General features: G+C 43.2%; 1 protein-coding gene across 1 annotated transcript in view; it reads right to left on the bottom strand.

The window, feature by feature from the left end:
* Window positions 1-27,460, bottom strand: part of C7H11orf49 (chromosome 7 C11orf49 homolog) — a 167,117-nt gene that overhangs the window by 10,481 nt on the left and 129,176 nt on the right. The window contains exon 4 of the mRNA XM_045557971.1: window positions 12,164-12,248. Coding sequence (XP_045413927.1) covers window positions 12,164-12,248 — 85 coding nt within the window. The remainder of the gene's footprint in view (window positions 1-12,163; window positions 12,249-27,460) is intronic.

Raw genomic sequence — 27,460 nt, 5'->3', positions numbered from 1 at the left:
TCACTCTGTCACCCTGGGTAGAGTGCAGTGGTGTCATCGTAGCTCACTTCAACCTCAAACTCCTGGAGACCCAACTCTTGAAGGGCTGCCTCTGAGGGAGTTGTCACAGGGACCTACAGTTTCACTCTAGAAGACTTTTTCAAGCTGCGTAGCTCTGGGATAGTGGCTGATTTGTGAAGGAATGAGCTGCCTGTTGCTGGAGATGTTCAAGCAGAAGCTTGCATGCTGATCCTTCCTAAAAGCTTCTTCCAGCTCTGAGAGACTGTCGTTCTAAGGGTGGACAGAACTAACAGCTTCTCCTGTTAGTGCTGGGTCTTGTGTCTGGTGGGGGAAAGTTTGCTGTTCAGAGGACTGTGGCTACAGAAGATCCTGAAAGACTTACATAAAGGTGCTTTTAAAAACCCCGTATGCTGTGCTGTCCATCTCTAAATGAATGCTCTGACTGCTGAAAGTTCTGGGCATCTGCATCTTGCTTTGGAATCTCAGCAGAACTGTGGGAAAAGGCGGGCAGGAAGCTATTGGCCTGTCTTTGCCTTTGGTGACAGGGACAGCCCCAGGTTGTAGGCCCAGTATCCCCACAGACAGCTCCTTCATCCTGAACTCAAACTTATCACCACCCTCAGAGGGCTCAAGAGGGAATTTTCCTGGAGACGGGGTCATCTACATGTGCTGTTTTCCAGTTGATGGCAGTTGGCTCAAAACTCCTTCCTGCCAGAGGTCTTTTGCTAACGTGCCAGCTGCTCCTGACACCTGGAGGAGCCTGGCCGGCTCTTCTTTGAAGTGGCGCCAACAGGGAGCTGCTGCCAAAAAGAGTCTGTACAAATCTATTGGATCATGGAGGGATCCTTGTGGGCCATACCTCAGGGCTAGAGAGAGGGACTCTGGGAGAGAAGTCAAGGCACTCTGGTACAGGCTGGCTCTGAGCAGAACCATGTGTAGGGTGGAGTCCAGGGCAGACAACTGGAATGAAGAAAGAGCATTTGGGAGAGTCCGAGCTAATCCCTAGGGAGCTGGCTTCTCTCTCTCTCTCTCTCTCTCTCTCTCTCTCTCTCTCTCTCTCTCTCTCCCTCCCTCCCTCCCTCCCTCTCTCTCTCTCTCTTTCTCTCTCTCTCTCTCTTCCTCCACCCCCTTGCTGACTTCCAACAGCTGGGATGGGCTGGCTGGCTGGGAGTTAAGTGGGTGCCAAGGAAGCAACAGCTTCCAGCCTGAACCTACTGACTTGCCAACTTCTGTTCACCTCTAAGGGTCAGTTTCCTTGGTCTAGTGGCATGAGCTGCACCCATTTCCTGCAGTTCTGGGTTAGATGGCCCTGGGATTAAGTCCCAGCTCCACTGCTCAGTGGCCAAGATACCTTTTCTCTCTGAACCTCAGTTTCCTCATCTGTAAAGAGGAGATAATCACAGTTCCTATTTCACAGGATTCTTGTGAGAAGTCAATATGATGATGAACTTTGTCTAGTATACAACAGACACTCAAAGTATGTGTTAGTTGCTATCCATAAGTGTATTCTATTTGGTTTAAAGTGCTGAAAGAGCCCAAATTAGCAAATAAAAAGATAGCTCAGAGGAAGTACTGCCAGCACCCAACTAGGCAGAGGCTCTCAGGTGTAAGATAGCTATCTAGTTTTTTTTTTTTTTTCTTAGTAGCGATGAGCTCTTGCTCTTGCTCAGGCTGGTCTGAAACTCCTGAGCTCAAGCAGTCCTCCCTCTTCAGCCTCCCAGAATGCTAGGATTGCAGGCATGAGCCACCACACCCGGCCTAGCTATCTAGTTTTTTTTTTTTTTTTTTTTTGAGACAGAGTCTTGCTCTGTTGCCTGGGCTAGAGTGAGTGCCGTGGCGTCAGCCTAGCTCACAGCAACCTCAAACTCCTGGGCTTAAGCGATCCTTCTGCCTCAGCCTCCCGAGTAGCTGGGACTACAGGCATGCGCCACCATGCCCAACTAATTTTTTCTATATGTGTTTTTAGCTGTCCATATAATTTCTTTATATTTTCAGTAGAGACGGGGGTCTCGCTCTTGCTCAGGCTGGTCTTGAACTCCTGACCTCGAGCGATCCACCCGCCTCAGCCTCCCAGAGTGCTAGGATTACAGGCGTGAGCTATCTAGTTTTAAATCTACTTTTTGGGAAAGCCAGCCCTCAGCCAGGGCCAGAAAGAAGAGCCACCTTCCTTTTTTTTTTTTCCCCCTTCTCAAGTGATTCTCCTGCCTCAGTGAGCCACTTCCATTACTGGACTTTTGGGATGTCACATAACTAGTGTCCTCCATGAGGGCAGCTGAAGTGTGTCCCTAAGTGTGGGCTCACAGTACACCTCTGTGGTCTTTGTTTTAACATCAGGGCCATAAAAGCAAAGCAGTGATGACACTATGCCTGGTTACTTTCTCCAGGTGGGAAGAAAAAGGCTGTTGTGAAGGTTTCCTGGGACACTTCCCGAGGGTTGCCCCTCCTCTGGACTGCGTTGGCGGCATGTTTGTGCGGCACAAGGTGCAAGTCCAGGCCCTCAAAGCAGCATAGGATGTCCAGGTCATTGGTCTCCCCTGGCTCCAGCCTGCATCTCTGGGCACCCTAAACCCCACCTCCCTGCAATGCCTAAGAAGCTTGACCCAGAGGGTGTGGGAAATATTAATAATAAAAATGGTTAATATTCACTAGGGCTTACTCTGTCAGCACTATACGTTCATAAGTTCATTTTCTTCTCGTATTAATCCTATGAGGTAAGTTCAGTGAGTATCTTTACTGAGAACACAGAAAAGTTCAGAGGGCATAAGAAACTTGACCAAGGTGACAAGCTAGAAGCAAAAGAGCTGTAATTCAAATACAGGCCTGACTCTAATCACAGTTCCTAGACCACCTGCAGCCACTCCTGGTGAGAAAAAGTGGGCTCTGTGCTCCCCAGTGGCAATAAAACCTTCTTGCTAGTGCCTCTTCCCTTCTCCCACCCTTGGTGTTTGTGACAGCAGCTGCCCCCAGAAGGACTGGAAGCTTAGGCTCCGGATGCTGCCTCTTCCCTGCAGCATCCAGGGGCAGCTTGAAGGCCTCATTATCCCAGAACCTCCCAAGAAGCCTGACAGCTGGGGCTGAACTGCTCTACAGATCTTAGGATAAAGACCCAAATTCAACGTATGGCCTATAAGGCCCCTTTTTCCTTCTGCCCCCAAATGCCTCACACTCCAGGCCCCCTGGCTTCTCTCAGTTCCTCCAGGCCATCATTGGTGAGAGCCCGGTTTCTTCTCCATTGCTGCTCACTTTCCCCAGAATGCCTCTCCCTCTCATTGCTGTTTGCCTAAATCCTACCCATCCCTTCTGATTTAAGTGAAGTATTTAAAACCTCAGAAAAGTTACAGAGAATAACATAAACACCTGTGTTTCCACTAGCCAATTAACATTTTTACCATCCTTGCTTCAGTTTTTAAAAGCTTTTTAAAATACAGCGTTACAGATACCATTCAAGCCACCTGTGTACCCCTCCCTCGTGTCATTCCTCTACCCTTCTTCCACAGAGATCACCAAGACTGACTGTACCTTGAGGGTTTGGCATCCCTCTGCATGTTTTTATACTATACTAACTCATGCAAATGTCTACAGTCCTAAAACACTATATAGCTTTGTTTTGCTTGTTTTCAAACTTTGTGTGTCATTCTGTAACTTGATATTTTGAGATTTGTCAGTACTGATGCATATGTAGCTATTCATTTTGGCTGCTGGATAGAATTCCACAACTATGGTACGAAGATGCCACACTTCTTCATAACGAGGGGAAAGTCACCCCTTTTCCCAATTGTTCTGTTTCCTTCTGCAGAGGGACATGAAGATTGTTCCAATGGTAGTTATTAAAAACAATGCTGCATGTTTCCTTATATCCAGGTGTGGCTCTTAACTTTTTTAGATTTGCCCAAATTGCCTCCAAGTGATTGTAATAATTTACACTCCTACCTGTAGTTTATGAGTTCCCACTGTTCCACATCCTCACCAATATTTATGAGACTTTAAAATTTTTGCCAATTTGATAGCTGTGAAGTGGTATCTCAATTTAATTGACAGTTTTCTGATTTCTAGTGAGTTTGGGCATGAAAATATGCCCAAATGTTAATTATTAATGTTCTTCTCTGCATTGTCCATTCAAACCTTTGCACTATTTTTCTATTGGGGTCCTTCATTTTTTTCTTATTGATTTGTAGGAATTTTTTGTTTGTTGAGACAGAGTCTTGCTCTGCACCCAGGCTAGAGTGCCATGGCTTCATCATAGCTCACTTGCAACCTCCAACTCCTGGGCTCAAGCAATCTTCCTGTTCAGCCTCCCAAGTAGCTGGGACTTACAGGCACAAGCCACCACACCCAGCAATTTGTAGGAATTCTTTTTTTTTTTTTTTTTTTTTTGAGACAGAGTCTCACTCTGTTGCCCGGGCTAGAGAGCTGTGGCGTCAGCCTAGCTCACAGCAACCTCCAACTCCTGGGCTCAAGCAATCCTTCTGCCTCAGCCTCCCAAGTAGCTGGAACTACAGGCATGCGCCACCATGCCCGGCTCGTTTTTTCTATATATATTTTTAGCTGTCCAGCTAATTTCTTTCTATTTTTAGTAGAGACGGGGTCTTGCTCTTTCTCAGGCTGCTCTCAAACTCCTGAGCTCAAGCAATCCTCCCGCCTCGGCCTCCCAGAGTGCTAGGATTATAGGTGTGAGGCACCGCGCCCGGCCTATAGGAATTCTTTATGAAAAATTCTTAGCCAAGTAGGGTGGCACAACGTGCCTGTAGTCTCAGCTACTCAGAAGGCTGAGGCAGGAGAATCACTTGAAGACAGGAGTTCAACTTCAGTCTAGGCAACATAGTGATACCCTGTCTCTAAAAAAAAAATTATAATAAAAAAATTTAAGAAAAATTCTGGAGATTAATAAATTTTAAAAAATCCTCTTCTAGTCTCTGGTTTGTCTTTCGACTTTGTTTATGGTTTCTATTGTTGAAAGGAATACTTTAATTCTTAATTCCTTGGTAGTCTAGTGGTTAGGGTTCGGCAGTTTCACTGCTGTGGCCAGGGTTCACTTGCTATCAGGGAATTCTTGCTTCCTGGCTGGTATTTCTCTTTTCTCCTGAATGTCAGTCAGCTCTGTGAGGCAAGGACTGTTTGTTCATTGCTCTATCCTCAGCACCTGGAAAGTGAACACTGACTGCATGGATGAATGCAATTTTTTTTGCAGTCAATTGCAGCAGTCTCATCTATTGGGCTTGGGCTTGTTAAATTTTATTTAAGAATTCTTTTGCTACCTGGTGGCCATAAAAATATTTTCCTCTATTGTCTTTTAAGAGCATTATAATTTTGCATTTCACACTTAAGTCTGTGCTCCATGTGAAACTGACTTCTAATTATGGTATGAAGTAGGGATCTAATTTAATTTTTCTTATGTGGATAATGATTTGCTCCCCCACCACTTACTGAATCACCCCTTTTCCAATCTGTTCTGCAATACTATCATTGTCTATATCAAGTTGTGATAACTGCGCAAGTGTGTTCTGTCTAGTATGATTCATTTGTATAATCCTTACTCTAGTATCATACTATCTTAATTATAATGGCCATATATATATATAATTTTTTTGTAGAAATGGAGTCTCACTCTGCTGCTCAGGCTAGAGCACAGTGGTGTGATCATAGCTCACTGCAGCCTCAACTCCTAGGCTCAAGAGATCCTCGCTCCTCTGCCTCCCAAGTAGCTGGCGCCACAGAAATGTGCCACCATGCCTAGCTAATTTTTAATTTTTTTTTTAGAGATGGGGTCTTGCTATGTTGTCCAGGCTGGCCTGAAACTCCTGGGGTCAAGCAATCCTCCTGCCTCAGCCTCCTGAGTCACTGGGATTAATAGGCATAAGCCATCATGCCCAGTTATGGCCTTATATCTTGTTGGTCTTGATATCTCATAGGGCAAGTTCTTCTCTTACTAATCTTTCAGGTCCCAGATTCAATATCTCTTGCTCATGGAAGGCTATCTATGATCCCCTAGATTAGGTTGGTTCTCCTGTTTTTATATTCCTATAGCACTTCATTTATTTAATGTCTGCTGCTCTATCCATTTGTAAGTTCCTCCAGGGCTGGGAGGAACATCTATTCTGGTCACTGCCATAGCCCCTCCACAAAGCACAATGCTGGCACATAACAGGCATTAAATACATATTTGGTAAGTGAAAGAATGGGGAAGGAAAAGATAATCTGTTTTGGGGAAAGACCTTGTGGTGCAACAGTGATACAGGCAGATATCTGTGCAGAGAGATGTTGTGGGGGAGAGGCAGAAAGAAAGCATAAAGCTGTATCCTCAGGACATGGCATGAGGTCTGGCAGGTATCAGATGCTCAGTAAGCACTTGAAGACTGAATATAGGAATGAAACATCACTCCCCATTCACTAAATTATAATTTTTTTTTTTTATTTTTTGAGACAGAGTCTCACTCTGTTGCCCGGGCTAGAGTGAGTGCCGTGGCGTCAGCCTAGCTCACAGCAACTTCAAACTCCTGGGCTCGAGCAATCCTCCTGCCTCAGCCTCCTGAGTAGCTGGGACTACAGGCATGTACCACCATGCCCAGCTAATTTTTTCTCTATATATATGTTTTTAGCTGTCCGTATAATTTCTTTTCTATTTTTAGTAGAGACAGGGTCTCGCTCTTGCTCAGGCTGGTCTCGAACTCCTGAGCTCAATCCGCCCGCCTCGGCCTCCCAGAGTGCTAGGATTACAGGCGTGAGCTACCACGCCCGGCCATAATTTTTAAAAATAGGTAATTTTTAGAGGGTCATGTGACAGGTATTTTATATGGATTATCTCATTAAATCCTTCAACAACTCTGTCAGATGGGTGCTATAATTATTTCCATTTTACAGATGAGCAAATTGAGGCTTAGAAAAGTTAAATAATGTGGTCAAAGTCAGAAGCCGGTAGGTTAAAGGAACTGGTATTTGAATCTAGGGCTGTCTGGCTCCAGCACCTGAGTCCCTCACCATTAGGCTATACTGGGGCTATGTGACACAGGGGCCAGCTGAACAGTGACTTTCTTGAATGGAGGTGAGTAGCCATGTCTAAAACTAAATTCCCTAGGAGTTAGTGTGCTTTTGAAGCGGTATATGTATTCATAACATAATCATGATAATAGAGCTTTTTCTATTAAACATAAGATACTCACTAGGGGTGCTGGCCTTTGGTGAGGGAGACGTTAAATAGTGTTTCAGATGATAAAAGAGTAGAGAATATAACTTCTTTTAATCCAACCAATTCTAAAATGTCAGAATGAAACTGGCAGGAAATATTTTAAATCAGTATTTCTCAAAGTGTGGTTCCCAGGCCATCAGCATCACCTGGGAATTTCTTAAAACTATAAATTCTTGAGCCCCACCCCGGACTTACTGAACTCTGGGGATGGGGCCCGGCCATGTGTGGTTTAACAAGCCCTGCAGGTGATTTTGATGCATGCTCAAGTTTGAGAACCACTGCTTTAAATCTTCACCCTTGGAGCAGAGCTTCCCAACACTGAGTCACTTGGGCCTCGCATGGTTTACAGGTGTGATGGTCTCCTTGGCCCAGCTGGGAGGAGGCCAGAGCCTGCAGGCCAATCACTAGCAGTCTTGCTTTACTGGACATTTTTGTTATATATTATTTTCTGAGTGCTGTGAAGTGAAAAAAAAGGCCAGAAAGCACTGCCTTTAGGAATCCAGGAACTTCTCATTTGTTTTTTAAAAATCTGGTAATAATAATAATACCAACATTATTATAACAGCAAGAAAATACTATTTATTGAATGCCTCCAATGTGCTAAGCAATTTATATATTTTTTGTCGTTGAAATCTCACAAACACCCTATGAGCTGGTCACTATTATTGTTATCCCCATTTTACAGATATAAATACAGGGCTTGGAGAAGTTAAGAGATATCGTCGAGGTCATCCAGTTAATGGAGCACAGGTGGAATGTACACCCAGGTCTTTCTAATGCCATGGTGCCTGTACTCCTACAGGTCAAAGTCAATACTACTACTACTTCTAACATTTATTGCAAGTTTACTCTGTGCCAGCCACCATTTTAAGCACATCATATACTTCTTCAATTATTACAACTATTATTATTCCCATTTTACAAATGAGGAAACAGAGGCTCAAAGATATTAAATGACTTTCCCAAGAGCACAAACTAGTAAGCCGTGGAACTAGGATTTGAATTCAAGAAGTTTGGCTCAATTGCATGCTCTTAACCATCAGGAAAGCTTCCCAGTCCATGAAGGATGGAGAGAGACACTATGGTGGTCATTTAGGGATACAATTACTTAACTTCTCAACTACTGCTGCAGGAATGTGTGAGCTGGAGGGGATCTCTGGCTGGGCTGCTGTCATGCAGTCTGTTTGCTCTTTCCTTTCCTGTGTTTCCAGCTCACACCTGCTGCCCCAGGGCCTGGCCACGATGCTTGTAGCACATAAGGCAGGCGCGTGTGGAGACACCATGCCCCTGAACAGGCTCTGCTTTACAGCTGCCTGTGGATTACATTCTTTTACACACACGTCACAGACTGGAGGCTCCTTCTGCAGCCTGTCCCCAGACCTCAGGGCCCTGAATAAAGTAAGCCTGGCAGTGAGATGGGAGAGGGCAGTTCCTCTTCTAGCAATAGTCACTGCCTTGGAGGCTTAACTACTCCCATTTGTGATTCTGGTCAGATGCCTAGGCATGTGTGGGGAAGCTGGGATCCTGACCTTCAGGACAAAATGAGAATAGCTTAAACAATCAGGAGGCACTTTCTGGGATGTATCCAATTTTTCTACATACACACCAGCTGGAGTGGGGTGGGGAAAAGAATGGTTTTGAGGAGGTGGGTTGACATAGAAGCTTGATGCTCATAAATAGGGAGAAAACAAACTTCCCCTAATTCTGAATTCATCTTTAACTTTGCAGCCAGTACTGAGTGGACTTCTGTTATTTATACCTGCATTCCCTCCATTCCCTCGCACTGCTGTTAACATGGTCTGACTAGGATGCTGCCTCCTCCTCAAACTGAAAGGTCTGAGGTTTCTATCAAATAGCAGGACTTTAGGTGAGGAGTGGGTAAGCCTCTGGCCACAAATTCAGGAATGCCACTTCAGAAGCCCCTTGCTATTGATAATTGTACCAAGTACAGTTATACCTTGGTGTCAAGAATCGGTGGTTCTTACAGGATTCTATCACTTACACTCTAATCTTGCAGAGCTTACATATATAAGATTGTTTGGAAGGGTCTGGGGAGGTGGGTGGGGCAAATGCAAAGCTGTGGCTGCTGGGGGTTAAGAATCACATAGAAGGCTCACTCTCATACGCTCGTCATGTATTTTTCAGGAATGGGAAAAGCAGACAGTGGCTATTCTGGAGTGATAGAAACTAAGGTGACCTATCACAAAGTAGTGGCAGCCAGTGACCGGTACCCAAGCAATCCCCTTCTAAATCAAGTTCCTTGAGGGGCAGCAACTATATCTTATTCATGAATGCATTTCTAGTGTGCAGAATCTTGACACAAAATCAGTACTCAAGAAATCTTTGACAAAATGAAGCACTGATACATACTGTAACATGGATGAATCTTGAAAACATTATGCTGAGTGAAAGAAACTAGTACCAAAGGATCACATATTATACAATTCTTTTTTTTTTTTTTTGAGACAGAGTCTCACTCTGTTGCTTGGGCTAGAGTGCCGTGGCGTCAGCTTAGCTCACAGCAACCTCAAACTCCTGGGCTCAAGCGATCCTACTGCCTCAGCCTCCCGAGTAGCTGGGACTACAGGCATGTGCCACCATGCCCGGCTAATTTTTTCTATATATATATTTTTAGCTATCCATATAGTTTCTTTCTATTTTTAGTAGAGACGGGGTCTCGCTCTTGCTCAGGCTGGTCTCGAACTCCTGAGCTCAAACAATCCGCCCTCCTAGGCCTCCCAAGTGCTAGGATTACAGGCTTGAGCCACCGCGCCCGGCCCACATATTTTATAATTCTTGAACTGTCCAATGGGTAAATCTACAAAGTCAGAAAGTAGATTAGTGGTTGCTTAGGGCTGGAGAGGATGGGGGAATTGGAGAGCAATGGCTAAGGGGTGTAGGATTTTTTTTTTAGAGTAATGAAAATGTTCTAAAATTGATTGTGGTAATGGATACACAACTCTGGAAATATAAAGTCACTGAATTTTACACTTTAAATGGATGAGATGTATGTTATGTGAATTGTACCCCGAAAAGCCGTTAAAAAAGAAATACTTGATGAATAAGCAAATGAACAAATTATTAGAGGATATAGTTGCTGACTCTTGTTCTTGGAGTTACTCAGAACCACAGGCTATTAGAACCATGTAAAATGTCAGAGAAGGAACATTCATTCACACAGTCATTCATATTTGCATTCATTCAGCAGATATTTACGGAGCGTCTAGCATGTATCTATGTACTATGCTAAGTGATGGTGATTCAGCAGAAAACAAGATTGGAATAGATCCTATCTGCCCCCCTGGGGCATACACACCCACACTTATGGTTCCTTTCTTCTATTTAGAAATTCTCTAGTTAGACCCATAGCTGACTTTCATTCTTAAGTTCGGTCTTTAAGAATACTGAGGTGTTTTTTTTTTTTTTGAGACAGAGTCTTGCTTTGTTGCCCAGGCTAGAGTGAGTGCTGTGGCATCAGCCTAGCTCACAGCAACCTCAAACTCCTGGGCTTAAGTGATCCTACTGCCTCAGCCTCCCAGGTAGCTGGGACTACAGGCATGTGCCACCATGCCTGGCTAATTTTTTTTTTCTATATATATTTTTAGTTGGCCAGATAATTTCTTTCTATTTTTAGTAGAGACGGGGGTCTCGCTGTTGCTCAGGCTGGTCTTGAACTCCTGACCTCGAGCGATCCACCCGCCTCAGCCTCCCAGAGTGCTAGGATTACAGGCATGAGCCACTGTACCCGGCCAAGAATACTGAGTTTTTTTTATCCCAAAATTTGGGGCTGTGTCTTCCTTAAAATGATCTGAGCCCAAATGGAAATTTTCATGGAAATTGGAAGTTAACTCCATTTGGCTGCTTTTAAATTACACGAGATAATCTCCCATGCTTTTTTTCAGCTAAGAAAAAAAAAAAAATCCAAATCTCCTATGGATAGCAGATAAGTTAAAATGATAAAACCTGAACTACAGCTTTTACCAGTGGCAACTGCCATTGGGAAAGATAAGTATCCACTGAACAATGAAGGGGGAAAAAATCCTACAAAATTTTGGGTGTGAGATCACTAAAACAGATTTTGCATGAGGAGCAAAATTAGTTCATGAGCTGTGAATTGCAAAACATCCCGTCCCAGTGTGAGGTTGGTGTCTGTAGCTGGTAGGAATGGATTTCCCATCTTCCAAGACAGCTGAAGGAGTTGGCTGGCTCATTTCGAGAGGAGTGAGGTGATTCTTGGTGCAGTGCAATCAATGCAGCTTTGGTTTCAGCAGGTCAAACCACAAAAGCAGAAATGATGCTATGGCACAGGGACGCAGGATCGTGGGGAGATTGAGAGTCTCCTTATGACCCTGCCTCCCTGGGTCTCGATTCGGGCAGACTTGGGTTCAAGTCATACCTTTGCTACTTACAAGCTATCAGTAAATGTGGGCAACATAGTTAACCCCTTTGAGCCTCTGTTTCCTCTTCAGTGTAGTAACAGTTCCCTCCCTCAACCAGGGCTTTATCACCTTCATGCCCTTCTGGTCCCCAACCTCAATCCTCACAAGTCACTGCCAACTCTTGCCCTCTCTTTTCTCAGAATATCCTCTAGAGGGCATGTGTGTGTAGCACACGCGCGCGCGCGCGCGCGCGCGCGCGCGCACACACACACACACACACACACACACACACACACACACACACACACACACACATATATTTGGTTTTTCTGTTTGTTTGTTTGTTTGCCTCTTCACCTCACTATCCTCCAACTCTATCTTTAGACCCTCAGGCTCCCCACAGAAACCACAAAGAATCACTTGGCTTCCCTTTAGAAATGTAGAAAGTATTATATTTTGGGGGGCAAATTCCAAATACACCCCTCTCCAAATGCCAATATCTTCCCTAATGGTTATTTTTCATTTGTATACATTTCAAGTCTCTCTAAGAAGCAGTGGCCCACAAAATGCTGAGTTGGTTTCAAGAGTGCAGGAGACGTACCTGGCTGCTTTCTGTGTAAGCTCCAGCGGGAAATCAGGGCACAGCAATTGTAGCAAACAGTGATATTCTTTCATGGTCAGCAAATCTGAAGTGGAGATGGAGAGGAACACATTAGGTCTCTGCATTTCAAGTTACTGTTCTCTTTTTGGTCATTTCATGGGTTTCACACCTAATCTTGGTAGAGCTGCTCTATTAAAGGTGAGTCAGTGTCAAGGGTGTTCTAGCCACTAACCTCCAGGGATGAAATTTTAAGATCAATATTTCTACAAAGCTTTTCTGGGTGGGAGGCACCCAGTTACATTGTAACCAAACGAGCTTCACTGGTTTGAGAAAAGGTCGGGTGAAGAGAGGAAACAAGAGGAGCCTTTATCAGCCTTCTTAGTTTGGTTTTCCTTGTATATAAAGATCTGGAAGAATGGGTCATTTCAAAGCTGGTTTAATCTGCTGAAATTCTCTGGCATGGAACATTCACCACCACATGCCCAAAGACCATCCACAGAATATCTGGAAGCAGTACTAAGGCAAACAGTCTTGCAGAGCATGGAGGAGAAGAGTATAGCACAGAAACCCACAGACTTTATTACTCTGTCATCCAGTGTTGCAGCAGGCTGGCTACTTTTGGATGCCTGCACACAAATCTGGTCATCCTATTACAGGAAGCCAAGACCAAAGTCCAAGATATACAATCAAGACAACCAAGGCAAATGATTCCTGATATACACAAGCAGTGCTTTGGGAGAGATAAGCCAGGACGAGGCTTTGTGGTCCAGCAGAAAACCCAGAGAGGCAAATCTCAGAGAGGTTTATAGTATCCCAAGGGAGAAGAAATACACTGATGCTTAAAAGTTGTTTTGTTACTGCATGTACTAAAGCCAAAAGATTTTAGATGAGCCAAGTAGCAGCAATCTGCAAGTAGTACCATACATCAAAGCATTTCAAATATGGAAGGACATGGTAATGCTAATGCAAGAACAATCCACTCCGAAGCCAAACTGACTGGGAGGAGGATGGGTGAAAGGAGGGAATCCAGAGGGCATGGCTACATTTGGGGAATGAAGATGATGATCATAGGCACTTGGTTTCTTTGGACCCAAGTTACCCCAAGCCACAGGAATCCAAATCTCCTGCCCCTGTTAGTTCGGTTGATGCTTTTCCAAAACAAAAACCCCAAATCTCTAGGGATGGGCCTGAGTTCCTACTACTTTTTCATCAAAGCTGAATTCAAGGTGGGGGCAGAAAGTTAGACTAACCACACTGCCAAAGTCAGGGACACCAAAGGAACAGACTCAGCGTCAATGTAGGTCAAAGGATCAATATGGCTTTTGTGGCTGCCTTCTTGGCCACAATGGGGTGTGCACTTTCCTCTCCTCACTTGCCTGACCCCGGGCATGGCCTGGCAGGAGGTCTTGTTCTTCTAGGGAGGGAGTAATAGCCACTCATGGACTCACAGACTTAGGGTGAGGAACAGGATAGGCAAAGGGAAGGGAGAAAAGCCACTGAATCTAATGTGTTCGCACTTTGTTCTCACTCCAGAACTCCCCATAGAGAAAGAGGAGTGATTTCTGACAGGGAATTAATAGAGAAAGTTCTATCTTTAAATCATCCGTGCTTTTCTAGGCTAAACTTTGGTAGATGTACCTGATGGCATTCTTAGGGAGAGTCAAAGTATTTCATAGGAATTCACATTTATCTCCCAAATTACCTACAAAATATCCTTGGGAGGATAAACAGGGTGAAGAAAAATCAGAAGTCTGGAGAGACAAAGAGAGAGAGACTTGTTTAATTAAGAAAGATAAGTCTAGGGATCAATCTTAGCCCCCTGGTTTGCAGACTCTAGGCCCTCTTTAGGTTCTTGATGTTGTTCTAACTCATGTATTTCAAAAATAATACTTGTTTCCCAAGGACAGAAAAATGCTTTACGAAAATCACTTTGTACAATAAAAAAGGCTCTTAAAAATACTAAAAACAGAATACATCCTGCTCACCACTTCTGGAACTCCACTCTCTTAAATGTTAAGTGAAGAAGGTAGCCAGATAAAGAGATTAATGAAAATACAAGCAAATAAACAACTTTTAATTGTGGAAAAGAGTAGTTCTAATTCTACTAAAGTGGTGTCTAGATAATATCAAGGCTGGATGATTTCAAAGGAGAAGCATGTGCTACTTGGAAACACTCCTCAGTTGGTGTACAGTGGGTACTGGGAGAAGGACAAGCGGTAAGACTTGTTCCACAGTCAGAACACTGATGAGCAGGTGGGAGCTGTCCCGTTCCTGCTCCATAGGCTAGGGTTCAAATCTGGGCTCTGCAATTCACCAGGTATGTAACCTTGGGCAAACTGCTTAATCTCTCTAAATCTCAGTTTCTCAGCTGTAAAATGGGAATGATAATACCTAATTTTCAGGGTTGAAGTCAAGTGTAAAAAAGAGGACATTTATTAAGTACTTAGCAGACTGTTTAGAATTTAGTAACATCAAACAATGGGAGTTGTTTGGTTTTGTTTTTAAATCCTGCAGGCAAAAAAAAAAAAAAAAAAAAAAAATCCTGGAGCAAAGAGGGGAGAGGGGAGGAGGAAGGTGTTTTTTGCTGAGTTTGAGTGCCTCAACAACTAGAAGTGATCTGCCCTGAAAATTCTCTGTCAGATTGCTTGAGCCAAATCCAAATCGATTTTTGGATACTCTTCTGCTGTGTTCATTCTTTTAACATTACCATGTGTCTCCTCTGTTCCAGGCACAGTGTCATGATGAAGCTCTTGAGCTACGCGTGGGCATTAGTTAATCCTAATGCTCCTGTCTACTCTGGGCCCTTTGGCTCTCAGAGCTCTCTCCAAGATTTCAAAGGCCCTTCGGGCAGTCCTTTGTGCTCCAGAATAACAGTAACAAGAGTGAACAGTCACTGAGCTTTGTGCTCAGCTTTTGAAGTAGCTCAGTTAACCTTCACATCAGCCTTATGAAGTAGACTCCAAGGACATGGAAGTTTAGAGAGATGAAATAACCTGGAGAGCAAAGGGAGGAGGATCCAGAGCCTGGGGACATGAAGGACCTGTCTTCATAGAGCAAGATCCCAGGCTAGGAGGGAAGGAAGTGGGGCTGAAGGCTGGAGGGGCTTAATAATACTATTAATAACAGCTAACATTTCTCGAGCACTTACTATGGGCCAGGCACTGTTCCTCTAAGGAGTTTACAATTGTTACTTCATCTAATCTTCACTATTGTTAGTTATCCCCATCTCACAGACAAAAAAACTCAGGTTGTGCATGCTTAAGAGGTAGAACTGGCAGTCCAGCTCCAGAGCTTAAGCTAACATTTTCAGCACCTTGATCTTATCAACCATACTGTGTGAAGGCTTAAGAGCTTGTTTTCCCCTCCAAACAAACTGCAGGAGCTAAATATCTCCAGGTGAACTGGATCAAGGAGACAATTCAAGTGAACTGGGATTTTTCACGTAAGAAATTGAGTCTGAAAGGTTCTAATTACCATCAACAGAAAAGACTGAAGCTCCAGCACAGCAGTCTGAGCTAGGCCAGAGGACATGGGGTTGGGAAGGTTGAGTACATCTGTGCTGGTGGGGATAACACCATCTCTCATCCCCACCCACATGCCAGCTGCTCTTCGTCCTGGCGGGTACAGGGAAGGTAAGTGGTGTGTACCAACAGATGCTTTCTCTAAAAGAATCCCCCCACAATTAGGAAAGCTTCATCCAGCAGGTCCTGCAAGTTCAAAGGCAAAGACATAAGAAGGTTTTGGTATAAGATCAAAATCAGAACACTCTCCACAAATTGGCACATCTCTTTTTGTGGGTAGTCAGAACTGCTACACTTTCTTTCTTTCTTTCTTTTTTTTTTTTGAGACAGAGTCTCACTCTGTTGCCCGGGCTAGAGTGAGGTGGCATCAGCCTAGCTCACAGCAACCTCCAACTCCTGGGCTCAAGCAATCCTCCTGCCTCAGCCTCCCGAGTAGCTGGGACTACAGGCATGTGTCACCATGCCTGGCTAATTTTTTCTATATATATTTTTACTTGTCCAGATAATTTCTTTCTATTTTTAGTAGAGATGGGGTCTCGCTGTTGCTCAGGCTGGTCTTGAACTCCTGACCTCGAGCGATCCTCCTGCCTCAGCCTCCCAGAGTTGCTACACTTTCTTCTTCTAAGCCTTGTACTAGTCTCACCAACTGTGTGCCTGGCTCTGGACTTGAGATTTTTACACCCTTGATCCTATTATCTCCAGGGGCAGCACAGCGTAGCATTGTGGCTAATAGCATGAACTTTAGAGTTAGACTGCCTGGCTCCAAATCCTAGCTTTGCCATTGACTTCAAATTACTTGACCTTAAGCACTTCATGCCTTGGTTTCCCCATCTATGAAATGACAGTATGAACATCATAGGGTTGTTATGAGTTAATGTAAATTACTTAGGACAGTGTCTGACCATCATAAGGGCCATCTGTTAAGATTTTCTATTATTATTTTAGAAATAAAGAAACTAGAACTTAGAGAGGTTAATTACTTTCCAAAGGAAACAACTAGGAAGAGGTCTGAGATTCAGACCTAAGCCTATCGCAGGCTCCAAAGGTCTTGCAAGTTCCACCCCGGCAGGTGGGATCCAGCTGGTTTGTGAAGTACTTAACTTCCAATGATAGGATTGTTCATGCCAGGTAACTGGCAGACTTTATATCTAAATTAAACAACAGATACCCTTCGGGCAGGCCACACTAAAGAGGGCAGGGTAGTTGGGCAGGGCAGCCATTTTAGTGCAGAGCTCAGACTTCGCGATCAGATGACCTGGCTTCAAAACCTGGCCACCAGCATGACTTGGACAAGTCATAACTTCTCTGAATCTTGGTTTCCTTGTCTTAAAAGTGTGAATAACCACAGTACCTACACCTAATGGAACTGTTGTAAAAAATCAAAAGAGGTAATTTATGTGTAAGATACTTTTCTGAAAGCAATTAGCAAAGCGCTCAATAAATGGTAGCATTATTTTATAATTATTACCTGATTAAAACTTGAAGTCCTGAAATTAAGGAATCTTTGGACTTAATGCACTTAGCACAATGCCTGGCAAATATCTGTTGAAGGAATGAATGAATAAAAACATGCATCACATAGTGACTCAAATCAAAATTCAGAGGGTCAAAGTTCTGGTCACTGTGTGAACACAGAGATAGGGGATCTCCAGGCACAGGAGGCATTTCTGCAAACTTAGGGGGATATGAGGAGAAGCCAGGAGCTATAAAGTGCTAAAAATGGAAAATGTCCTATTTGGTAGGTACCATGACTCTCAACAAACACAACAAATCATGGCAGGTATACTACATTTCGTGGGCTCGTTGACCCCTAGACCCTTCTCAACAAGTGCTCAATTCAATCAGCTTGAATATTTATTTTCATGGTAATGCATCGCCAATTTTACTATGAAAACCAGAGTAAGCCTAGGGTTCATTTCATAGAAATTCACTTTACCACTATTACAACTCTAGCATGGATACTATTGCTTTCAAGATAAACAGTGCCTTAACTCGAAATATTCTTTTGTTGGTTATCTCCGCTCTAATCCTTAGAGAGTGATAGATGAGGTTATTTTAGTTAAGAAAATTAATTTAGTCAGAAATTATTGATTCCTAATATAGTCAAAGGCTAACTCATTCTCATTTGAAAAGGATGTCTTTTCTACATCTGGTCTGCCTTCTTGCTGTGGAAATTCCTGCCTCTGAAGCTCTGTGGGAGCAGCTTGGTCATTTCTACATCATTGTTGCAGACCACCATGTGTGTCCACATTTGCTCAGAAGAACTGTGGCGGTATGTGGTTGTAGACTCAGATGCCTCTGGTCTTCCTGGGATACGGTGCCTTTGCCAGGGTCAGAGTAGTGTCTCTGGGACAGAACTGGGGCCATATCTTTGTCCCTTACTCAGAGAAACCCTTCCCCAAAGCTCAAATCAGGTATGTTTAGCTGCAAAAGTATGGGGGATAAAATGGGATTTAGCCTAAATTCATTTGTGTGAGTGCCTCCTTGTTGGCTGGGTGAGCCAGTGCTGGACAAGGCTAGAGATAATGAAATGCTACCAGGCCATGGGGAATCTCAGAAGATTAAACAGCCTGTAGTTGGTTGGCTGCATGATCTCAATAGGAACTACCCACAGAGGCCATAGAATACCACAACCCATGAGTGGACTCTCCAATTTTCAGCTGCAATTGTTTTTATGTTCTTTTATGCAAGGGTTGTGAAGTCCCATTCTAAATGACACTCATCCTCAGCCAGGCTGCTCTGCCAAGAGATGCTCGGAAGGACATGGATAGTTCAGGGCATGACCACACCACCCCTTCTCATCCCTAGGGCACTGAGGCTTTCTTACCAGGCCACAGCTGAGTAAATACTTCTCAGTGCTACTCTGAAGGGAGGGGGAAGGGAGTGAGAGAGAGTGGGGGGGAAGGAGGGAGGAAGGAGGGAGGAAGGCGGCAAGACATCTGACAGCGTCACTCCCCATGCAGCACTTGGGACCACAAGTCACAGGAAGATTGCTAACATCCTATGGCCATGCTCCTGTTGAGTGAAGCCCCAGAAGAGCAGGCTGTGTTATCAAATTGTATCTTCTTTGGCAGCACTGTTATTTTATATTATAAATGGAGGGAAATAATAATTAGTTTACTGAAAGAGAAATTATTTTATAAAAGGAATGAGAAGCAATGGCTTCCAGTGACACCTGTGGGGTAAAGTAGTTGGGCCATTATTAACACAATCCTTTGCCAACTCATGATTCCCCAGAGCATCTTTAGTATGTTCAAATAGGGGCAGAAAACCCCTTTAGTTTTTTATATTTTTATTATGACTAAGTCAGACACAAAGCAAGAAATATATTTAGCCTATTTCTATTTGACTGGTAGGTATGTTCTAGGCAAAGTATCAGACATAGCAACAATTTCATGGCCATGTTTAGAATGAATAAAAGCAACTCCCCAGGAACTGTTTATAGAAGATAAAGATTTAAAGAAATGTGGGCATTTCCAATCAGGGTCTGAAAATTCTTCCCCAGGGTCATGTATGACACATCATGACAATCTGATCAGCTTTTTAGGCTAACAATAGCCATCTCTACCACCATGGGGGCCTGAACAGGAGGCCTGGGCTGATATGATAAGACCCTTGAGATATTGCCCTCTTTTCTGTCCATCATGATGGAGCCATTTGAGTTGGAGGACCAAGGCAAGGCTTCGTTCTAGGGGAGGTCCTGTCTTAGAAAGCTTTGATGACATGAAACACAACAGGCTGCACATGCCCAGGGTGGGCAGCCATGTGGCATTGTGGAAGGATGCACTAGTGCAAGGAGGAAAGCAAGCCCCTCTCTAGTAGCAACAGGGCGAGCTACTCTGGCACAGGCACAGTTTCCTACCCATTTATTGAGGAAGCGGGAGGCAGTTTTATGCACCAAAATGTGGAGCAAGATCTTGGCAACATAATCTCCCAAACAGTCTAGGAACCCACCAAAGAAGTTATTCAAGCCTAGCATTTGCACCAACACTCACATGCTCATGCAGCTCCACCAGGTGTTGCCACTTCACATCTTTGCTTAGAAATAGGAGGATAGGGTATGCCCTTTGAAACAGACACCTCAGAGCCAAGGTGTAATTCTCCTCCAGGAAGAAGCAGGTACTGTCACAAACTCCTGCGACCCACTCCTGCTCTTAATTGAACAGAAATGGTTAAACAGGCACAAGAGTTAAAGTGGAGAATGAACTTTAATCCCTTCTAATGGTGACTAAAGGTGAGAGAAAACATCCTGCCCTCCCAATGGTGATATATCTGGAATACCTCACTCAACCTTTGAAAAAGAGGAAGTATTTTTAATTTCCTTCTAGGGTTTTTATGGCCAGAATGAGGGTTTCTAACGTTGTTTAAGGGAGCGGGGGAGTCTATTCTACTACAGAGACACATCATGATATAGAGAAAAAGAACCTGGTCTGAGTTTGGCAAAGAACTGATTGTATTCCTCTGGGCACAACTTTTCTAGGCCTCAGTTTTCCCACCTGTAAAATAAAGATGTTGTAATATATGAAGGTTGAAGAAAAAATTTTAAGAAATATACACTTTTAAAAATGAAAATCTTATAAGAAACCTCAAAAAGCTTTTCTTACCAAACTTTCTCTTCAACAGCCCTCACCCAGGCTGGAGGCAGTCAGGAGAGAAGGCCTGCCTTAAGGCACTGCCTTAAAACTCTAGAGCTCTACAAAGGTCAGTGTGAAAACCACTGGCCATAACCCCTAAGTAGGTCTTAATATAGTGCAGTGGTTACGAGTGCAGGCTTTGCCAGGCATGGTGGCACACACCTGTAGTCCCAGCTACCTGGAAGGCTGAGGCAGGAGGATGGCTTGAGCCCAGGAGTTTGAGAGCTATCATCATGCTACTGCATTCCAGCCTGGATGACAGAGCAAGACCTTGTCTCTTAAAAAAAAAAAAAAAAAAAAAAAAGAGTGCAGGCTCTTAAATCAGCCAACCCAGGTTCAAATCCTGTTTCTTTAGCTAACTAGCCATGTGACATTGGGCAAGTTAACTGGAAATAAGAGTGACTAATAATAGAATTAATAATGATAATACTAATGCTAATCATGAAGAGTTTTTGAGAGGATTAAAAGAGATGATTAAAAAAGGGGAGAGATGGTAAATGATAAATTACACTGCAAGTATATGGCACAGGTAAGCATTCAATAAACAGTATCTTCTCTTGTTACTTTTCTGCATTTGAGGCACACAAGTGGGATGGCACCAGTATAACAAAAGGCACAATTCATCGATTCTCCTTCAGTTCAAGCAGGTGGGTGGCTGAAACAATCCTATTTCTTATCTCATGATTATTTTATCATGCCTTTGTTCTTTACTGATGAATGAAAACAGACTTCCTGCCTGAAGGCAGGTGCACACCACTTTCCTGGATGGCCGATGCACTGCCAACTCTCTAGCACCTCATTTTTAATAGTGCTGATGGCTAATATTTGTAGAAAGATTATAGAATTATGCAAACTATTTATATAGGCATCATCACTTTTGACCCCTATAAGAACCTTGCAGGGCAGGAAGAGAATAACAATATTATCCCCATTTTTATAGGCAAGGAAAATGAGCCTCAGCAAGGGACAAAATTGCCATGTTAAGTGGCAGTGCCAGGATCAAATCTAGCATTCTCATTCTCATTCTCTTTCTACTACACAGGCCAGTTCCCTATGATGTCTTTTTCTTTTCTTTTGAGACAGGGTCTTGCTCTGTTGCCCGGGCTAGAGTGCCGTTGTGTCATCATAGCTCACTGCAGCCTCAAACTTCTAGGCTCAAGTGATCCTCCTGCCTCAGCCTCCTGTGTAGCTGGGACTACAGGCCTGTGCCAACACACCTGGCTAATTTTTTTTTTTTTTTGTAGAGACAGGGTCTCACTATTGCTCAGGCTGGTCTCAAACTCCTGGCCTGAAGCTATCCTCCTGCCTCAGCCTCCCAAGTAGATAGGTCTAGTAGTAGCCACCATACCCAGCCCATCAGCCTAGCTCACAGCAACCTCAAACTCTCGGGCTCAAGCGATCCTCCTGTCTCAGCCACCCGAGTAGCTGGGACTACAGGCATGAGCCACCACACGTGGCTAATTTTTTTCTATTTTTAGTATTTCTGGGCTAATTTTCCACTTTTTTTTTTTTTTTTTTTTTTAGTAGAGATGGGGTCTCCCTCTTGCTCAGGCTGGTCTTGAACTCCCGACTTCAAGTGATCCTCCTGCCTGGGCCAGCCAGAGTGCTAGAATTACAGGTATGAGCCACTGCTCCCGGCCCGTAATTTTATAAGCTATGAACAAAACTATCCAAAGAGGACTTAAAAAAGCAAGCCACAGAAAACAAAAACTAATAAAAGTTATAATTTCTCTGAGCTTTCCACTATCCAAAGCAGCCATAGAATAAATGCGTGGAACAATTTATGCATTTGATTTGCTTAAAATGCATTTTCCTTCTTTTCTAAATAAATATAAACAGAAGTAGTGGCTAACAGGTTTACTCACTGAGGGTGAGTTGAACCAAGACAGACTAAAAATAAAAGAACAACAATCTAAGTTCTCTGGTTCTCGATGGGTGTGTGAGCAGGGGAAGGCTGTTGCCAGCATGTGGGCGTGTTTATAAAGACCACAGCCTGTTTTCTAGTCAGAATCCACTAACTTCCACCAATGATGATGGATTTATGGCTACCCATTAACTAAAAAAAACAGACTTAAGAAACAAAAACAGCAAGAACCAGAAAGAGGGTTAGATACAGATAAACACATACATCTTTTTAGATGAATCCACCTTTGTCTTTCCTGCTGTTTTCTGTCTTTTGTGGGCATATATAGTACCATATTATAATTATATGTATATGTGTGGGTAAGACAAAGAGGCAGCTAGAGAAAGAAGAGTGTCTGACTCTTTTGGGACTGGATGGGAAAGGAAATTGATGTTAGCAGTTACTGTTCCTTAAAGCCATCAGCTTTGTTTTTCAAAGTATGGTTTTCCTGGTAAAGGATCCTTTGCCTGTAATATGAGTGAATCACTCATCTTATTTTAATAAAAATGTGAGCCAAATGATGGTGTTCTCTATCTTGGGAAAAGACACAATAGTTAGGCTTTCTGAACCCCGGGCCTTATCTTTCACTGGGGCTGGCTTGCATATAAAAAGAAAAGGAAGACTGGGTGCAGTGTCTCACATCTGTAATCCTAGCACTTTGGGAGGCCGAGGTGAGAGGTTCCTTGAGGCCATGAGTTTGCGATCAACCTGAGTAACATAGTGAGACCTCCATTTCTACAAAAAAAAAAAAGAAAGAAAGAAAGAAAGAATGAAGAAAAGAAAACTTAGCTGGGCATGGTGGCATATACCTGTAGTTCGTCCTACTCAGGAGGCTGAGGCAGGAGTATTGCCTGAACCCAAGAGTTTGAGGTTTCAGTGAGCTATGATAATGCCACTGCACTCTAACCCAGGCAACAGAGTGAGACCCTGTCTCAAAAAAAATTTTTTTAAATAATAAATATATAAAAATAAAAGGAAAAAGATGAATAATACCCCAGTGGCATCAAAGTATGAACCCATCTAATTTCTTTTAAGCACAAGACAAAGTCTGGTCTTACTCACTGGGGTTTGGATTAGGTACCTAGTTTCCCCATTGATGAGTGGCCTTCAACTGGGCACCAACTCTTTGTGCTTTAGCCTTTTCCTCTGTCATGCCTCACATAGAAATGATCAGGGCTGATTAGAGTAAGTAAAATATATTTTAAAGTATATAAGTTTGTATACCCTTTTACCTTTTGAATTTTGTCATGTTCATGTATAACCTATTTCAAAAATTAAGAAAACAGGCTGGGCACGGTGGTTCACTCCTATAATCCTAGCACTCTGGGAGGCCGGGGCGGGTGGATTGTTTGAGCTCCAGAGTTTGAGACCAGCCTGAGCAAGAGCGAGACCCCGTCTCTACTAAAAATAGAAAGAAATTATATGGACAGCTAAAAAATATATAGAGAGAAAATTAGCCGGGCATGGAGGCGCATGCCTGTAGTCCCAGCTACCCGGGAGGCTGAGGCAGAAGGATCGCTCGAGCCCAGGAGTTTGAGGTTGCTGTGAGCTTAGGCTGATGCCACGGCACTCTCATCTGGGCAACAGAGTGAGACTCTGTCTCAAAAAAAAAAAAAAAAAAAATTTAAGAAAACAAACAAAAGTATGAGCAATGAGAAAGCATCAAAGGTCTTTAAAAAACAAGACTATTACGAATCATTTTTTAAAGTCCAAATCTTTTATCTCAATAATCCTGAGGGTCCTTTTTGCATCTAACATTCTAGGATTCTTTCACTGTAATTCTCTGTGGTTGAGGCAGTAGGACAAAGACCAGGTAGGGTATAAATTTGAATCCATATAGCATTTAACTTGCTAGAGGAGTGGGAATGCTGGGAAACCCACTGTACTGCTTTCCAGTGTAGCATCATATAGTAGCTAAGAACATGTGATTTGGAATTAAGACAGGCCTGAGTTCAAAATACCTCTACTACTTCTTAGCTGTAAGGGCTTGGCTAAACTTCTTTAAGCCCCAGTTTTTTCATTTGCAAAATGTTATAAATTGCTTTCTCCCAGACTTTATACAATAGTGGCCCCTGCTATGGCTCTGACTGCATCTCAAGGCAGCCAGAAATATTAGCCAAAAAAAAAAAAAAATTCATCTTTTGCTCAGAATATTTCAGCCACACTAGCTTTGCTGTTTTGTGAATATGTCAAACATACTGTTGCCTCAGGCTTTTGTACCTGCTGTCCCGTCTTCCCATAGATACCTGAACAGCTCTTAACCTCCTTCAGGTCTCTGCTCAAATGCCATCTTATCAGTTAAGGCCTCCCCTGGCCATAGTATTTAAAACAATAACTCTTCCTCTAAACCCTGTCTCATTTTCCTGCTTTATTTTTCTCCATAGCATTTACTACTGTATGATCTACTATATCTATGTATCTATCTATCTATATGTATATATGTATATTTTTTGAGACAGTCTTGCTCTGTAGCCCCGGGTAGAGTGGAATGCAGTGGTGTCATCATAGCTTACTGAAGCCTCCAACTCTTGGGCTCAAGTGATCCTCCTGCCTCAGCCTCCCAAGTAGCTGGGACTACAGGCGCACACCACCATGCCTGGCTGATTTTTTCTATTTGTGGTAGAGATGGCATCTCGCTCTTGCTCAGGCTGGTCTTGAACTCCTGACTTAAAGCTATCCTCTTGCCTCAGCCTCCCAGAGAGCTAGGATAACAGGCATGAACCACCTCACCCGGCCATATTTTTAACTGTATTCCCTGTCTCCCCAGTAGAAGCTCCAAGAGGGCAAGGATTTTGACTCTTTTATTCATTGTTGGTCCTTAAATAATCATTAGAGGAGTGAAACTGCTGTGAAGAGTATGTGAGATAATGCTTGTGAAGCTCTTTGCATTCACTGTCCAGGATAGAGAATATGGTTGGTAGGCAGGTTTTGTTTGGCTTGAACTGTGTTTTTAATTTTTTGAGGCAAAATATTAAAAAAAAAATCAAGATATTACCCACAACACAATCTAGATTTCAGATATCTCTTTTTAAGAAAATCCAAAGACCTGGCAATAGTGGGCCAGATTCCTGCATGGAGCTGAGGAGGAGGATGCCCTTGCCTGTTTACCACTGAATAACACCTGAACTTCTCACATTACCAGCCTGGCCACTGTAGGCATCTGAATTTTCAACCCCAGATGGAGAGTTTCTCTCTGGAGAAAGATTTAGATTCACTCTGAGGTGGCTGTGGAGACTAGACACCTCACATGTGGTGGCAGCAGGGGCGACAAGGTGTGGATGTAGGGGAGTTTTGGTATTAAGATTATGCTGGCCCTGGGAAACATATTGAGAAGTCTTCCCTCTTCCTCACTTCACTAAAGGAGTTAGTTAAGATTGAATTCCGGCTTTATTTCTACCCTAATTGATTGGTGGAATTCTATGAAGCCATCTATGCCTGGCATTTTCCTTGAGGAGAAGTTTTTAATTACAGATTTAATTTCCTTAAGAGATATGGGACTGTTCATATGATTTATTTCTTCCTGTATCCATTTTGGAAGGTTGTGGTTATCAAGGAAGTATGTCTATTTAAGTTGAGAGAAAAAACACCTGTCAAAAACAGGGCATAGAAATGAGTAGTTATAATACTCTCCGTACATTTCATTTTCTAATCTGTAACCATATTTATTTATAGTTTTCCTTCCTTTCCGCAATCTAAGATGATGTTTTCTCCTGGGAACAGTATGGCTGAGTAGAAGGGCAGGCTTGGGAGACTTGGAACCCTGCCTTGACTCTGCCAGACTATCTCCCTTGAGGAAGCTACTTACTCTTTTTTTTTTTTTTTTTTTTTTTTGAGTCAGAGTCTCACTTTGTTGCCCGGGCTAGAGTGAGTGCCGTGGCGTCAGCCTAGCTCACAGCAACCTCAAACTCCTGGGCTTAAGTGATCCTACTGCCTCAGCCTCCCGAGTAGCTGGGACTACAGGCATGTGCCACCATGCCCGGCTAATTTTTTCTATATATATTTTTAGTTGGCCAGATAATTTCTTTCTATTTTTAGTAGAGACGGGGTCTCGCTCAGGCTGGTCTCGAACTCCTGACCTTGAGCAATCCACCCGCCTCGGCCTCCCAGAGTGCTAGGATTACAGGCGTGAGCCACCGCGCCCGGCCGAAGCTACTTACTCTTTAGGCCTTAGTTTCTTAGTCTATAAAATAGAGATAATAATCAATTACTATTTACTTGAAGGCAAAAGGCCAGATCTATGAACTCATGATTCCCATGCTCTGATTATATTCACAATTTTTAACAAGCTTAGCTGTCTAGTTTCTAAGCCCAATACAGGCTAGACAAAGTAAACCAGGATAGGAAAAGGAACTGAAAAAGGCAGGTGCAAGGACAGCAGTGAGAAATTATAAATTATAAATTAGCATGACAGAACAGAGAGGCAGGAAAAAATATTTTAAAATACAATCTGGATGCAGTTAGGGTCCATTTCAATGGGCCCTGGAGGCGACAGTGTTTTCTAGCATAGTAAAATAATTTATGATTATGAAGATGATGTTTAAATACCTAGATGAGTTAAATTATATAAGAAGGCAGGGAAAGCCATTGTATATATATTTCTAGAAGATTTACATGTGAATTATATTAAAACCAATAAAAAAAATTGGTACCCAAACTTGAACTATACAAAAGTAGGCTGTAAAACAGTAAAATTCTTATTCTGCTTCTTTCTATATTTACTATCTTTAAACCATTTATTTATCACTGCTTATGTACTGGCTCATGGTGTTAGTTATCTTTTTTTAAAAAATTTAAAGACAGGGTCTCCCTCTGTCGCCCAGGCTGGAATGCAGTGGCACAATCATAGCTCACTGCAGCCTCAAACTCCTGGGCTCTAGTGATCCTCCTGTCTTAGCCTCCCAAGTAGTTGGGATTACAGCCATGTATCACCATGCCCAGCTAATTTTTAAAAATTTCTTGTAGAGACAGGGTCTCACTGTATTTGCCTAGGCTGGTCTTGAACTTCTGGCCTCAAGTGATCCTCCCACTGCAGCCTCCCAAAGTGCTGGGATTACAGGTGTGAGCCACTGTGCCTGGCCTGGTTATCCATTTTTAAGCTGCCTTACTGAATATTGTACATCATCATTCTCACTTAATCCTTCACAGCAGTCCTAAAGGATGAGTATTGTTGTTCTCATTTTACCTGCAGACACAGGGAGGTGAAGTAATTTATCCAGTTGCATAGCTAGCAAGTAGCACA

This window comes from Lemur catta, chromosome 7 (genome assembly GCF_020740605.2).
Source record: "Lemur catta isolate mLemCat1 chromosome 7, mLemCat1.pri, whole genome shotgun sequence".
NCBI lineage: Eukaryota > Metazoa > Chordata > Mammalia > Primates > Lemuridae > Lemur > Lemur catta.
The sequence above is the reverse complement of the archived record's forward strand: the minus strand, read 5'-3'. Positions and strand labels throughout refer to the sequence as shown.